The sequence below is a fragment of the Silurus meridionalis genome, chromosome 14, assembly GCF_014805685.1.
Source record: "Silurus meridionalis isolate SWU-2019-XX chromosome 14, ASM1480568v1, whole genome shotgun sequence".
In the NCBI taxonomy this organism is placed as follows: domain Eukaryota; kingdom Metazoa; phylum Chordata; class Actinopteri; order Siluriformes; family Siluridae; genus Silurus; species Silurus meridionalis.
The window spans coordinates 16,375,400-16,389,724 of record NC_060897.1 but is presented as its reverse complement, the minus strand read 5'-3'; the positions used below and the strand labels follow the sequence as shown (position 1 = coordinate 16,389,724).

At 39.4% G+C, this 14,325-nt stretch overlaps 1 protein-coding gene across 1 annotated transcript; it reads left to right on the top strand.

The window, feature by feature from the left end:
* Positions 1–309: 309 nt before the first annotated feature.
* sox8a (SRY-box transcription factor 8a) lies at positions 310–3,957 on the top strand. The gene is made up of 3 exons (XM_046866493.1): positions 310–918; positions 1,501–1,733; positions 1,862–3,957. Exons 1-3 carry the CDS (start codon positions 515–517, stop codon positions 2,581–2,583), a joined length of 1,359 nt encoding a protein of 452 aa, XP_046722449.1. The 5' UTR covers positions 310–514; the 3' UTR covers positions 2,584–3,957.
* Positions 3,958–14,325: the final 10,368 nt, after the last annotated feature.

Below are 14,325 nucleotides of genomic sequence, written 5' to 3'. Positions count from 1 at the left end.
TACAATAGCCATGGATGAATGCGAACATAACAGAACAGAAAAAAAAGATAATTAATGAAGGAATGTTGGGATGGGATTGTATATTTAAAAAGAATTTGTGGAAGTTAAACATTTGAGAATATTTGGTATAAATACAGTTTTATTAAGTGAATGTCAACCATATTAAAAACGACTCTAGTTTTTAATACTTCACAACATTTAAAATTTCCTGTTCCTCATGTCCCTCTCAACCAAAGTTTTTCTTACAATGAAAGCAATAAGGTTTATTATATTTGACTGCAAATAGCTCCACCAATAAGAACGTGGTATAGCAGTGCAGTCCACCAATCAGGGGTGAGAAGAGGCGTGACACCCTCAACTTCGCGCAAAAGTCTTTTTCAGCGACTGTCACTGAGTTGCACAACGAGATCTGAGTTTCCAGCAGCGCATTAAAGCATTAGCACCATTCACCCGTAAGGGATACGCATACGATTTCACCGACATCCAGAAGGATTTTGGCCAGAGGGACCCAGAAATGACCGAGGAGCGCGACAAGTCTTTGGCGGACGCGCCGGGCAGTCCGACAGGTACCTCCAGCTCAGCGTCTCAGGACGAATCGGATTCGGACGCGCCCTCTTCACCGGCTGGATCAGACAGTCACGGATTGCTCCACTCGTCTGACAAAAAAATGGACGAAGAGGAAGATGACAGGTTCCCAGCGTGTATCCGGGACGCCGTGTCCCAGGTGCTCAAGGGCTACGACTGGTCACTGGTGCCGATGCCCGCGCGAGCCAACGGCGCACTCAAGAGCAAGCCGCACGTGAAGCGGCCCATGAACGCGTTTATGGTGTGGGCGCAGGCGGCGCGCAGAAAACTGGCCGATCAGTACCCCCATCTCCATAACGCCGAGCTCAGCAAAACTCTGGGCAAACTCTGGCGGTGAGCTTCATCATCATTATTATTATTATTATTATTATTATTATTATTATTATTACTACTATTATTATTATTATTATTATTATTATTAATGTATTTATTTTTAACATATTTTATATTTTTCTAAACCATATTGCCTTTTTTATTATTTTTTTATTTTTAAAAAGTTACACAAAGTTTGTGGGACAGAAAACTGGATTAAATGTTATTTTCATAATTATTTCAAATTATTTTAGATATATTTAGATAGTACAATATAGTTAGATATCTATGATACTGAAGTTCTCAAACTACTTTCACTGTCATACATTTTTCTGTCAGTGAATGGATAGATAAAGGTAAATTCGCTTTCACAAGGCATTTATCAGTTCATTCAAGGTATAATCAATGTTTTAGAATTATAGCAGTTTTAATCTGAAGCGGTTTGGATTCGAACCCGTTTGTAATAATGAAGATGTGAGATTTTCATATTTTAATAGTTGACCATGATGTCATTTGCAATTTGTAATTTTGCTGTTTTATAAAGTTAATGATAATAAAAATGAAATAAAAAATAATAGCTTTTTACTCTTTTCTTTACCCTAGTTTATTATCCGAGAATGAAAAGCGGCCCTTTGTAGAAGAGGCCGAAAGACTGAGGGTACAGCACAAGAAGGATCACCCTGACTATAAGTACCAACCAAGGCGTAGGAAGAGTGTGAAGCCAGGACAAAGTGACTCCGATTCTGGTGCCGAGCTAAGCCATCACATGTACAAGGCTGAACCAGGCATGGGTGGCCTGGCAGGATTAGCTGATCATCACCACACAGACCATCCAGGTGGGTGATGGTTACTCTGGGTGAGAAATAATTATAACCCTGCAGAATATAATAGAATTAGTGACATTCAGATTGCAGCTCTTTTAATTTTTTGGTACATATTTAAAATATGCATTTATTTTTTTTAGGTCAGCCCCATGGACCTCCAACACCACCAACAACACCTAAAACCGACCTTCACCATGGTCATGGCGGAAAGCAAGACATGAAGAATGAAAGTCGGCGTCTTCTGGACACTGGGCGTCAGAATATTGACTTCAGCAATGTAGACATATCTGAGCTTAGTACGGATGTCATGAGCAACATGGAGGCTTTTGACGTGCGTGAATTTGATCAGTACCTTCCTGTAAATGGGCATTCTGTAGCCTCCTCCATGGTTTCGGAACCCAATCCTGGTGTTTACGGTGCTTCATACAGCCACTCTGGGGCGAATGGAGCTGCCTGGAGCCGCAAAGCAGCTCTCTCTTCCTCCTCTGCCTCTTCTTCTGGATCCGGTGACATGGGTCAGCACAGACCCCACATCAAAACAGAGCAGCTGAGCCCGAGTCACTACAGTGAGCCATCTCATAGATCACCTTCTCACTCTGACTATGGTTCCTATGGTGCGCAAAGCTGCACTACTTCGACTGCTCCTTTCCCAAGCTCGCCATGCGACTATACAGACCTACAAAGCCCTGGCTACTACAGTCCATATTCCAGCTATGCCTCCAGCCTTTATCAGTACCCCTACTTTCACTCATCGCGGAGGCCTTATGGAGGCACCATTCTCAACAGCTTGTCTATTCCACCTTCCCACAGCCCCACTGCGAACTGGGAGCAGCCGATTTATACCACCCTGTCGAGGCCTTGATCAGGTACAGATTAACGTTCTGTACTGTAAAAGCACTTCTGAAGGAATAGCAGACAAGAAGGGGTATGTTTGCTTATTCAAGAGTAGAAGAAGAAGAAGAAAAAGTGCCTGCTGAATTTGCCCACACCCAAACAAACTCTTATCCAAACTCTCATGGATGGTGCATAACCAGATAGTACCAGTTCAGCACGCAGAAATCCTCTGTGAGGACCACCTGTCACTGTTTCTCTCCATTCCCAACATATAGGCCTTCTCTTGGAATTGTATTTTTTTAATGACTGAGTATATGCCACTGATTTATGTAGAAGAGAAGCACATGAGTATGCCAAATCCGTTTAAGAAGCAGATGGAGAAACAGATACACACATGCACTGGGACCAATTATTTTAAAATATAATCCAATAGAAAGAGTCAACTATAAAAGTTTTCTTGCCCACCAACTTCTTAATTATTATAAACATATTTGTTTCCCTTTTTTTGGTAAGAAATATTCCATATCTATTTATGTTAACTGTTCTCTCATTCCTTGTGTTTAAGTTGTATATTTGTAAAAATATTTTTTGGGGGGGTTATTAATGGTTGGGTGATGAAGATATTGAATTTTGTGCTATTTTACAATCAGTTGTATTATTGTAGCATATAGCAATCCTGGAAAGAAATTAAATGCACACACACACACACACACACACACACACACACACACACACACACGCACGCACACACGCACACATGCACACGTTGCCATTCCATACCATTTAAATGAAGCAATGGATGAAACAGAAGAGGTCAATATGGAGTCAACAGGCATTTGTAGTAATTGCGTTAGGCGTGCACAAGCCAAATTAGCCTTTTGCAGTCTGTAGTCTTTTTTTTTATTACTATTTTCAATTTAAATACAAACCCTTAAAAAATATATATGCTAAAGTGAATAATACATTTGCTGACATAATATTTGCGTGTATAAACACGTATATACACCAGGAATAAGCATCTATTTATATCCGATGTTTTGGCATTTAAAATACAAATTTGCCATATATTAATTTTCCTCATTTGAATATGTTGATTCACTTTCATTATGTTGAATCTTTGTTGAATTAACATGCCTTCATCCCTCTGTCACATCACCTGTTTTAACCCGTTGTTTCAGAAATGTTTTTTTGCCGTTTTCATAGTGACATTGGAGATGCATATTATAATTTTTTCCTAAACATGTTGTTTTATTCTGGCTGTGAAAAGCCAAACAGTGTTCTTTTATTTTATTGTTGTCATTTTTGAAAAGTTGGCTGTGAAGGTTTTTTTAATGTGTTAACAAAGCTAACCTTAACTGCAGGCCCTATATGTGAAAAAAAACAATAAACCTTTTTTCCTGAATTATGAATTCCTTGATTTTGTTCATATAAATATTGAAACATTATGCAAAATGAATGACGTTTTAATCTGAATGGATCACGAGCACCATAATAAATGCCTTTTTAATATCAGATTTGCATTAAGGTTCCAAAGAATCCTTAGCAAGACAGTACATATAAATTGAACTGAAATACTTTTCATTAATATTTTGTGATTTTGATTAGATATAAAAAAAAAAGTACACATTATTGGCCAGTGTGGCTTGAAAACAATAAATCATTGAGTATATATTTTTGACATTTAACTGTATAGGCCTAGGATAGAAAGTTTACTTTCTAATAAAATACTCAAATATGCTTTGATGACACCCTGTGGTTTTAATGGTTTAATATTTATTATTAATTTAAGTAAAAAAAGATTCAGATTCTAAACTGACTTTTACTGAAATATATCAATCTATTCATGATATTTTTTAAACTTGATACATTTTAACTCTCCTTTTGAGTAGCAAAGTTTTTAATCTCCTATTAATGCACAAGATATACTTATTTAGTCTAATTGAGTTTATGAATCTGAATTAGTGTATAGCCCATATCTCATTAAGTCATCCTCTATGAATATTAAATTATCAGTATATTAATATGCCATTTAGTTTTATGAATTGTCATTTGATTGAGCAAATAAATTTTTTTTTAAATGTACCAAATTGACTTTAAAGTTCATATGTAAGCTGAAGTAGGAGCAAAATTGTCCAGCACTGTTTTTTTGCTGGGTAGAATTTCAAGCTGGGCTCTGGCATGCATGCAAAGCAGCCCTTCCCGAAGTAATGGAGAGAGAGCTGTTGCTGAATTTTAATGATTTATTGTGAGTGTGTGTGTGTGTGTGTGTGTGTGTGTGTGTGTGTGTGTGTGTGTGTGTGTGTGTGTATGTGTGTGTGGTGAGGAGGGGCCCTATTGTACGCCTTTATCCGGAAAGGAAGAAAAGAATTAATTGGACAGAAAATGGAAGAGCGGGGCAACTGACAAGTCATTAAGAGGCTTGTGAATGAATGATTAAATGTACATAGGAATAGAATTTTCTCTCCCCACTGTACTGTTTCATGCCAAAGTCAAGAAATAAAAACAACCGCGGCGATGAAGATGACGAAGAAGATGTGAAACATAAACCTGTAACTGTGACAACAACAATGATAATAATAAAACAGAGATTTTGAGAGCAGATGGCATGTGGGTGGCTGGTTGGAGAACGACTTGCTGTTTTTCCTCCTTCAAGCTCTTCTTCTCACGTCCCATTGTTTGCCAAATAGTTCGAGGAGGAACTCTTGAGAAGGACCAGACGTGAATCAAATTCATTGAAACAAGGCCCTTCAGAGTGCTTGGGTCTCGTTTCAGTAGGAAATAGCGGCTGCTTGGCCCTTCATGAGCTGCTACTGTAGCCCGAATAACTAGGACTGAAGCAAGTTTTCCCAGTAAGCCAGCCAGCATTAAATCTGGCCTGTTCGATCTCAGTTACAGCCATTTTTTTTTTCCATAAACAAAAAGTAGAAAGCTTTTATTAGTGACATAGGAAGAACATAGGCTTACATGTCAAGTCAAGTTTATTTCTATAGCGCTTTTCACAACAGACATTGTCTCAAAGCAGCTTTACAGAATTTATAAGCTAAGGTGAACGATTTATCCCTGATGAGCAGCCATGGGGAATGTGGCAAGGAAAAACTCCCTCAAATGTTATGAGGAAGAAACCTTGAGAGGAACCAGACTTAAAAGAGGAACCGATCCTCATTTCGATGACACCGGAATGTAAAATTATGAGTAATGATCTTTCTACAGTCTTATACAGTCATTTGAGATTATGGAACCAGGAGCTACTGAGAAACTCATAAAATAGCTCAACATCTGGAATCATCATAGATCCAACACCAGCTTCTCCATGCCAGAACCTTTAAACCCTTAAAGAGGTCCAGTGTCCAAACTCCACATGAAGTGGGATTCAAATTGCGCTGGTACATCTCTAGATAGTTTGGGATGTTTGCGGGGTCGGCATCTACTTCTTTAAAGGTCCACAATCTTCATGAGGTGGGACGTGACTGGAGCTGGTGCAACCTCAGGATGCCTCGGGATGGGTAAAGAGAGAGAAGCAGTGGAGAGAAATTAGCATAGCTGCTGTTCATGATATTAACAAGCACAAGTTGATAATGTGCATGTGATCAGATGTACTGGAGCACAAGGTTATGATATGTGATGTGTGTTATGTGTAGGCCTTGCTGAAAAGATATGTCTTGAATCTGCACTTAAACTGGGAGATTGTAAATGAGCCCCGAACACTGTCAGGAAGACTATTCCAAAGTTTACAAGTGCATGGAAAGCATTTCAGTCACCTAGGATAGTGAAAATGTTGTCCTATTAATGTAGATAGTGCATTGTTACTGATCTTGTGGTGCGAATTATAAGTGCATTATTATTGTTTTATTATAAATGCGAATTATTGGCAAAAATATAATATAATTTTATCGTGTTCAATAACAGTTATAAAAGTAGTGGTAATTTTCTGTGAGAATCTTATAAATGTACACTGAATTTTTAGCCATTCCCCTTTGCGTACTACATCCACAGGCCAAATTACAATCTGGTCATTTGATTGCTGAATCCAACGAATCTTATAGCAAATGTCTAAAAAAATGCTACTCTAATTAATCATTCTAACCTTAACTGCTCAAGACCAGTCACAAGACCTGGCTTATGAAAAATGATAACTGGTGGTCATGGCTGCAAATACACTATACGGGCAATTTGCTGTTAATAATAATTGCCACACTAAAGATGTTCCACTAAATTTTGAAGTGTGCTTGTGTAGATACTGTGTAGGTACTGATGTAGGGTAAAAAAAGGCCTGGGGTTCAGTCAGCGTTCCAGTTCATCCCAAAGGTGCTCAATAGAATTCAGCTCTGAGTTCTATAGCAGACACTCCACTCCAGATCTTCCACTCCAACTCATGCAAACCATATTTTTATGGAGCTTGCTTTGTGCAGAAGGGCATTGACTGGAACAGGTTCAAGTCTCCTAAAAAAGAAATTATTCAACTGCATCCAAAAGACCTTTACCATTGTGTGCTTCCAAACTATGTGACTGGAAGGGATTATAGCTCCAGAGTGACTGTATACCTTACTAACATCAAATGAACCAAAATGAATGACTCCCCTGATGAATCCCCTTTCTGATTGTTTGGGGTATCCAGGAAAAAGCTTGTGCGGAGAAGAGATGATGAGTGCTACCATCAGTAAACTGTCATACCAACAGTAAAGCCTGAGACCATGCATGTGTGGGGTTGTTTCTGTGGGCTCACTTACAATTTTACCTAAGAGCACATTCATGAATAAAGAATGGTACAAAAACATCCTTTGAGAGCAACTTTTGACAACCATTCAATAACAGTTTGGTGATGAACAGTGCCTTTTCTAGTAGGATGGAGCACCTTGCCAAAGGCAAAAGTGATAACTAAGTGGTTAGGGGAACCAAACAACAAAATTTTGGAAATTCCGTAACCTTAATCCCATGGAGAACTTGTGGTGATTCCTCAAGCGGAGGATGGACAAACAAAAACCCACAAATTCTGACAAACTCTAAGCATTGATTATGCATGACAGGGCTGCCATGAGTCAGGATGTGACCCAGAAGTTGACTGACAGCATGCCAGGGCAAATTGCAGAGGTCAATGCATAAACTTAATGGAATTGTCAATAAGGGCATTTCACAATTATGAAATAATGATTCAGTATACCATAGTAACATCTGACAAACAAGATCTAAAAACACTGAAGCAGCCGAAAATCTATACTTGTGCCATTCTTTTGGCTACAGCTGCAGTTTAATACATATGGTAATCAAATTTGGCCTTTAAAAAAAATCTAAGGTAAAAATGTCAATATCCAATTGACACAATGAATTAATTCTCTTGTACACCTTGTGTATGTGAATATTTTCCACACAAACTAGGCAATATTTTCTGCCAGTGCAGCTATAACAGAAAATATATGGTAACCAGAATACAGTAAAATACTCAAACCATTACTGTATATAAAGTGTGAGATAAAAGACACTGTTTTATTGACACAGGCATTTTTGTATTACAGGCCCACATGTTCTCATAGTTATAAATCTCTTCCACTATATAATATAAACTAGTAGATACTGAAGATGATGTTTTATTATGACATTACTGGGATAAATCTGAGAACCAGTGATTATCAATTCTTGTTTTAAGAGCCCTACCTCTAGAATTCATATCCAACCTCTGACCTACCACATCTGCTCCAGAAATCTTTTAGCCATTTAGCTAGGCAAGATATTGGTGTAACATCCAAACATCCACTACATAAATACACATATAATGAAATAATAAAAAATAAAATAAAATGTGATTCTGAGAGTGCAGCTACTCTGGTTATATTAGTATTTAAACAAAAGAGCATATGGGCATATGAAGTGTTCCATTCGCAGTCATGCACTCTGTGCCTCATGTTCCATCTGTTGCTTTTGCATAATTCAAATGAAGCAGAGTGAACTGAAGAACTGCATAAGAAAAACTTTTTGAACTTTGCTAATACCGTCCTACAAAAATCCTATTGTTTTAGTAAGGGTGTATCAGATTAATAGTCTCATTACTATTATGGAGTCTAGTGAATTTTGTCATTAACAATAGAGAGTTTTGTGTGTGTGTGTGTGTGTGTGTGTGTGTGTGTGTGCGTGTGCGTGTGCGTGTGCATGTATGTGCATGCATGTGGGAGGGTAAAAGTATGTTTGCAAGGGAAATGAACTGGACATAAAATGTTATTATAATTACTGAACTCACCTCTTGGATTACACTAGTTAAACCCTTGCTTGAAGTTTTAAATAATGTCTGCTAATATTTGCGGAATTATTGATTTCTTTGAGATTATAATAAAATATAAATAATAGTTATAGACAGACAAAAGTAATATGGGACACTTAAGCAAATCAGGATAGTTTCAATGTGGGATTAAAATCACATACAGTGAGGAAAATAAGTATTTGAACACCCTGCTATTTTGCAAGTTCTCCCACTTGGAAATCATGGAGGGGTCTGAAATTGTCATCGTAGGTGCATGTCCACTGTGAGATACATAATCTAAAAAAAAAAAAAATCCAGAAATCACAATGTATGATTTTTTAACTATTTATTTGTACGATACAGCTGCAAATAAGTATTTGAACACCTGAGAAAGTCAATGTTAATATTTGGTACAGTAGCCTTTGTTTGCAATTACAGAGGTCAAACGTTTCCTGCAGTTTTTCACCAGGTTTGCACACACTGCAGGAGGGATTTTGGCCCACATTCCTTCACACAGATCTTCTCTAGATCAGTCAGGTTTCTGGCCTGTCGCTGAGAAACACGGAGTTTGAGCTCCCTTCAAAGATTCTCTATTGGGTTTAGGTCTGGAGACTGGCTAGGCCACGCCAGAACCTTGATATGCTTCTTACAGAACCACTCCTTGGTTACCCTGGCTGTGTGCTTCGGGTCATTGTCATGTTGGAAGACCCAGCCTCGACCAATCTTCAATGCTCTAACTGATTTCTCACCTTCCTTAGGATCATTGAGACCCCACGAGGTGAGATCTTGCATGGAGCTCCAGTCCGAGGGAGATTGACAGTCATGTTTAGCTTCTTCCATTTTCTAATGATTGCTCCAACAGTGGACCTTTTTTCACCAAGCCGCTTGGCAATTTCCCCGTAGCCCTTTCCAGCCTTGTGGAGGTGTACAATTTTGTCTCTAGTGTCTTTGGACAGCTCTTTGGTCTTGGCCATGTTAGTAGTTTGATTCTTACTGATTGTATGGGGTGGACAGGTGTCTTTATGCAGCTAACGACCTCAAACGGGTGCATCTATTTTAGGATAATAAATGTAGTGGAGGTGGACATTTTAAAGGTAGACTAACAGGTCTTTGAGGGTCAGAATTTTAGCTGATAGACAGGTGTTCAAACACTTATTCGCAGCTGTATCATACAAATAAATAGTTTAAAAATCATATATTGTGATTTCTGGATTTTTTTTTTTTAGATTATGTCTCTCACAGTGGACATGCACCTACGATGACAATTTCAGACCCCTCCATGATTTCTAAGTGGGAGAACTTGCAAAATAGCAGTGTGTTCAAATACTTATTTTCCTCACTGTAACCTTAGATGTAGATGTGATATCAGGGTATAACAAGAGAATACTCTGGAAACCAAGAGTAAATGTAAAGCGAATAATAGAAGCTTTAGACTTAAATCCTAAACACAAACTATAGGAATTCTTATGAGACAAGAAATTATATTAGATATTTCATTAAAAACTGAGCTACATAGTTACAGTATATTAGTTATAGCAATTTCTGCGCTAAAGAGTTTTGAAATCCATTATGTTTATAGTAATTTTAGCTGACAGTGCCTTACACTCTTGTACTCAATTTCATTCAGTCTTAACCTTGTCATTTATGATTAGAAACTGACTAAATAAATGTAAATATTCACCCTCAAAATACCTTCCCTTAAAACATATTCATGTGCTATGGCATCTTCAGTAATTTTTTTATTTTTATTTTTGCTCACAAATCTTATAATTAATTGTGAAATTGGGCAATTTCATCATATTAACCTCATCACTCTGCATGTTACTAGGAGTGAATTTGAAAATGTTCCAAACTAACAGAATTGTACCCCTATCTATCCAAATCTGTTTTACTCCCCTATCATTATAATTACTGTGTGGGTGGCAATATAATCAATTCATCCTATTCCTGGCAAATTCTTAACTGTCTTAGTATGTTCTTATGAAACCTAATGATATTTCTAACAGCTTTTGTATTTGTTTTTTAAATGCACCTTGAAACTTCATTGCCATTTTCTTAGTTTGCCTTGTTAAAAAAAAAAAAAAATGATTTAGAAAATTTTGTAAAACACAGCATAAGGAATATGATGTTTTACTTGATTTGTGCAAAAAATAAAGCAAAAAACATCTGTTTTCCATCAAACAACATGTATTATTTGAACCTGTGCAGTCAGCCCATTTACAGCTTTTGGCAGACAGGCTTGCAATTGCAACTTACGGTTATCTTATTTATACAACTAAACACTTAAGCGCCTTGCACAAGGATTCACTAATAACAGCTTATTGGTACTAGGATGACTCATGACCTTACTAGGGTGACTCATGAACTTACAACCAGAGGTTTCCTTTCAGAAACTCGAGCTGCATCAACAACACTTTGGAAACACTTCCGAGTTGTCCACAATCTGAACCACGCATGTAATTAGTCCAATGAAAAGCGCAGCATCCCCGTTGGGGTGACGTCTTGACCAGTACGCTATAAAAAATTTAAGAACGAAAGCAAGCAGAAAAATGAAACACACCTACCGGCTGTGTGTTCCTCCCTGCCCCCGCTATATTACCTGGAGCGGTATACACAGTTGTGTATGGCTTGCTTGGAAGCGGAGCATGCTAGATCGGTTTTCGAGGGAGCCGACTGAGCAGATTGCACCCTCATGTCGATGCGAACACTCCGTTTCCTACTCCTTGTGGTTCTGGCTTCGTTCTCACTGAGCAAAGCATTGTGCTAGTTCCTGGGGATGGACCTGGCAGAGGGTCTGGATACGGGCTTGTTCCTTTCTCCTTCCTCACCTGCCCGCACACCATGGGACTGCTACAGGCTAACTTGCTGCAAGCGCTGATCGTGGGGGCATATCAGGCGGCCAGTAGGCCAGTAAACTCTGCCGTGTGGCGGATCTGACTCTCAGGGCCTCTAAAGAGACCATTGTGGCCATTGGCCTGTCTATGGCCACCCTTGTGTCCACTAAAAGGAACCTGTGGATAGGGCCATTTTGCTGGATGAGTCTCTGGTGCTGACTGGACTATTCAACATGGTCGTTGATAGGTTTCAGGAGGCACAACAAACAGTCGGCGGCGTTCCAGCGGTTCCCCCCATGTTGGTCTCATGGGGCTACTGGGTGGTCTGGGAGGTCGCCACTCACACTCCCCCTACTAGGGACCCTGTGCACGAGTGTGTGGCTCTGGGCTGACACAGGATTGCATGGGGATCTCACCGGGAAGGGGTGCTGTGCACCTCATTATATGGTGCACGCCCAACTCTGGTGCTTCCAGGGAGCTGGTCCGTTAACCCTGCCATACTTAGTGCTTTAGGGCACGACCAACTCCAGCAAGTACCCTCCTCAGTTTCCGCCCAGCAACGTAGCGGATTTGGGCGACTTGCAACCTCTCAGGAGGCTCCTAGAGCTGCACCAGGGCGTAGCTCTGGTTCTAAGCATACCAAAGGTCAGTTTTGAGAGACTGATTCCCTTCGAAAACTACCTGGCAGCCTTGGAAGCTTGATGTGTCTCGAGAAGTGGACACTCTCCTGAGGAAGGGGGCCATTAAGGTGGCCCCTCCATCAGATAAGCGGCCCAGGTTCTACAGCCAGTACTTTATAGTTTCCAGAAAATATGGAGGGTTGTGTCCTATATCTACGTCAGCTGAACCGCTCACTATTAAGACTCAGGTTTAAGATGCTGACCAAAAAATCAAGTCATGTCTCAAATAAGATCCAAGGACTGGTTTGTCATGGTAGATCTAAAGGATTCATACTTTCATGTACCCATCCTTCCATCTCAAAGAAAGTTCCTGAGGTTTTTTTGCTTTTGGGGCCTAAGCTGACCATTATCGTGTCCATCCGTTTGGTCTTGCCCTCTCAGCCCGCAGCTTCATCTAGTGTGTGGATACGGCTCTGGTCCCCCTCAGACTTCAGGGGCATCTGCATCCTAAACTATATCGACGATTGCTTGATTATGTCTTGATGAGAGCACTTAGCATTCCAGCATCAAGATTTCGTTCTTGCTCACATGGAGGAATTGGGGTTATCGTTGAATGCCAAAAAGAGTGTGCTTTCTCCATTACAGAGAACCACTTTGTGTTGTGTGGGATTTGACCCATCGTTGGGTTGGGGAGCGGTCATGAGTGGCCGCTCAGCCCCAGGTCTTTGGGGAGGGCCCCATCTATTATCTAGTGCTGTCGGCCATGTTTCTAGCTTTAAAGCACTTCCTTTCGGAGCTCAGAGGCCATCTTGTGTTAGTCTGATCAGGCAACACCACTGTCGTCCCCTATATCAACCACCGGGGGATCTGTGCTTGGGACTCCTGTACAAGCTGGCAGATTCTCCTGTGGGCCCAGTGGAAGCTGCTTTTCTTGAGGGCAGCATATATCCTGGACCTTTAACTTTAACTTTACTTTTCTTTTTTCACACTGCATGAGTATTACTAACTATATTAACTAAATGTAGGTTATTTTCTATGCAATTAAACAGTTAACAGTTTTTTCTCAGCAGGAGAATCCCTCATCAAAGAACTGAAGAAAATTATTAATTGGGAATTGTAACCTTTTTCCCTGCATTGAAAAATCCTCTCTCAACAAAAGGCTATGTACGTTATGTATTTATCTTAACAAAATGTGCGATTTGCATTTGTTTTTCATTTGACTTGTTTAATAAATTGTAGAATTTGTTAAAATATGTTGAAATATACTAACTAATGAAACAGACAATAGTATCTTTTATCTGAAATATTTCTGCCAGTATATTGCACACCAAAAAGTAGTTATCCTGATAGACCTAGACACTTTGCAGTGCACCTGTAATTACAGGAGATTAAAATTTTCCGCTAAAACTGTTCTAACTGCTGACTTTTATTTATACTAATAAAATTGTTACAAGGGGGTTCTGGCTATTTGCTGATTATAAAGTTAAACCAAGTTATGTCTTTGTCCTTGGTTAGGAACATTTTTATGACAGCCAAAGTGGTTCTGGACAATTCAGAGAAAGACTAAACTTGAGTGCAAAAAAGCAAAAATGCAGAATGTGGGACCAGGTTGCCCAACACAAGGTGATCAGTTGGATAAAGAATGTTGTAAAGAGTCCCTATACTTAATGAACCACACCTTCACTGAGAAATTAACCTGCAGAAGATGAAGGAGACATTCAGATAGACAGCGCCTCAACCACAATCTTGATGAATCACATACCATAATCTAAGTGTTTCCAATACACGAAAGGGCTGGTAAGTGTTGAAATCCTTCTATTTAACACAGGCACCAGTGGCAGTCGGTCAGGGCCAGCAAAGCCTTCTCTGCTGGCCTAAACACTATCAGAATCACTGACCGACATTTACAACCTAAATTCTAATATTTGTTACATGAAATTGTATCAATTTATTCCCAAAAGTTTATTTTCTTAATTTCATAGCGTTTCTCTTGGCTGCACTGCTTACAGTACGTGTATGTGGATGTTACATTTTTTGTCCAATCAGTTTTCATCCTCTATGTGCTGCCATGTCAATCTAAACTGCTC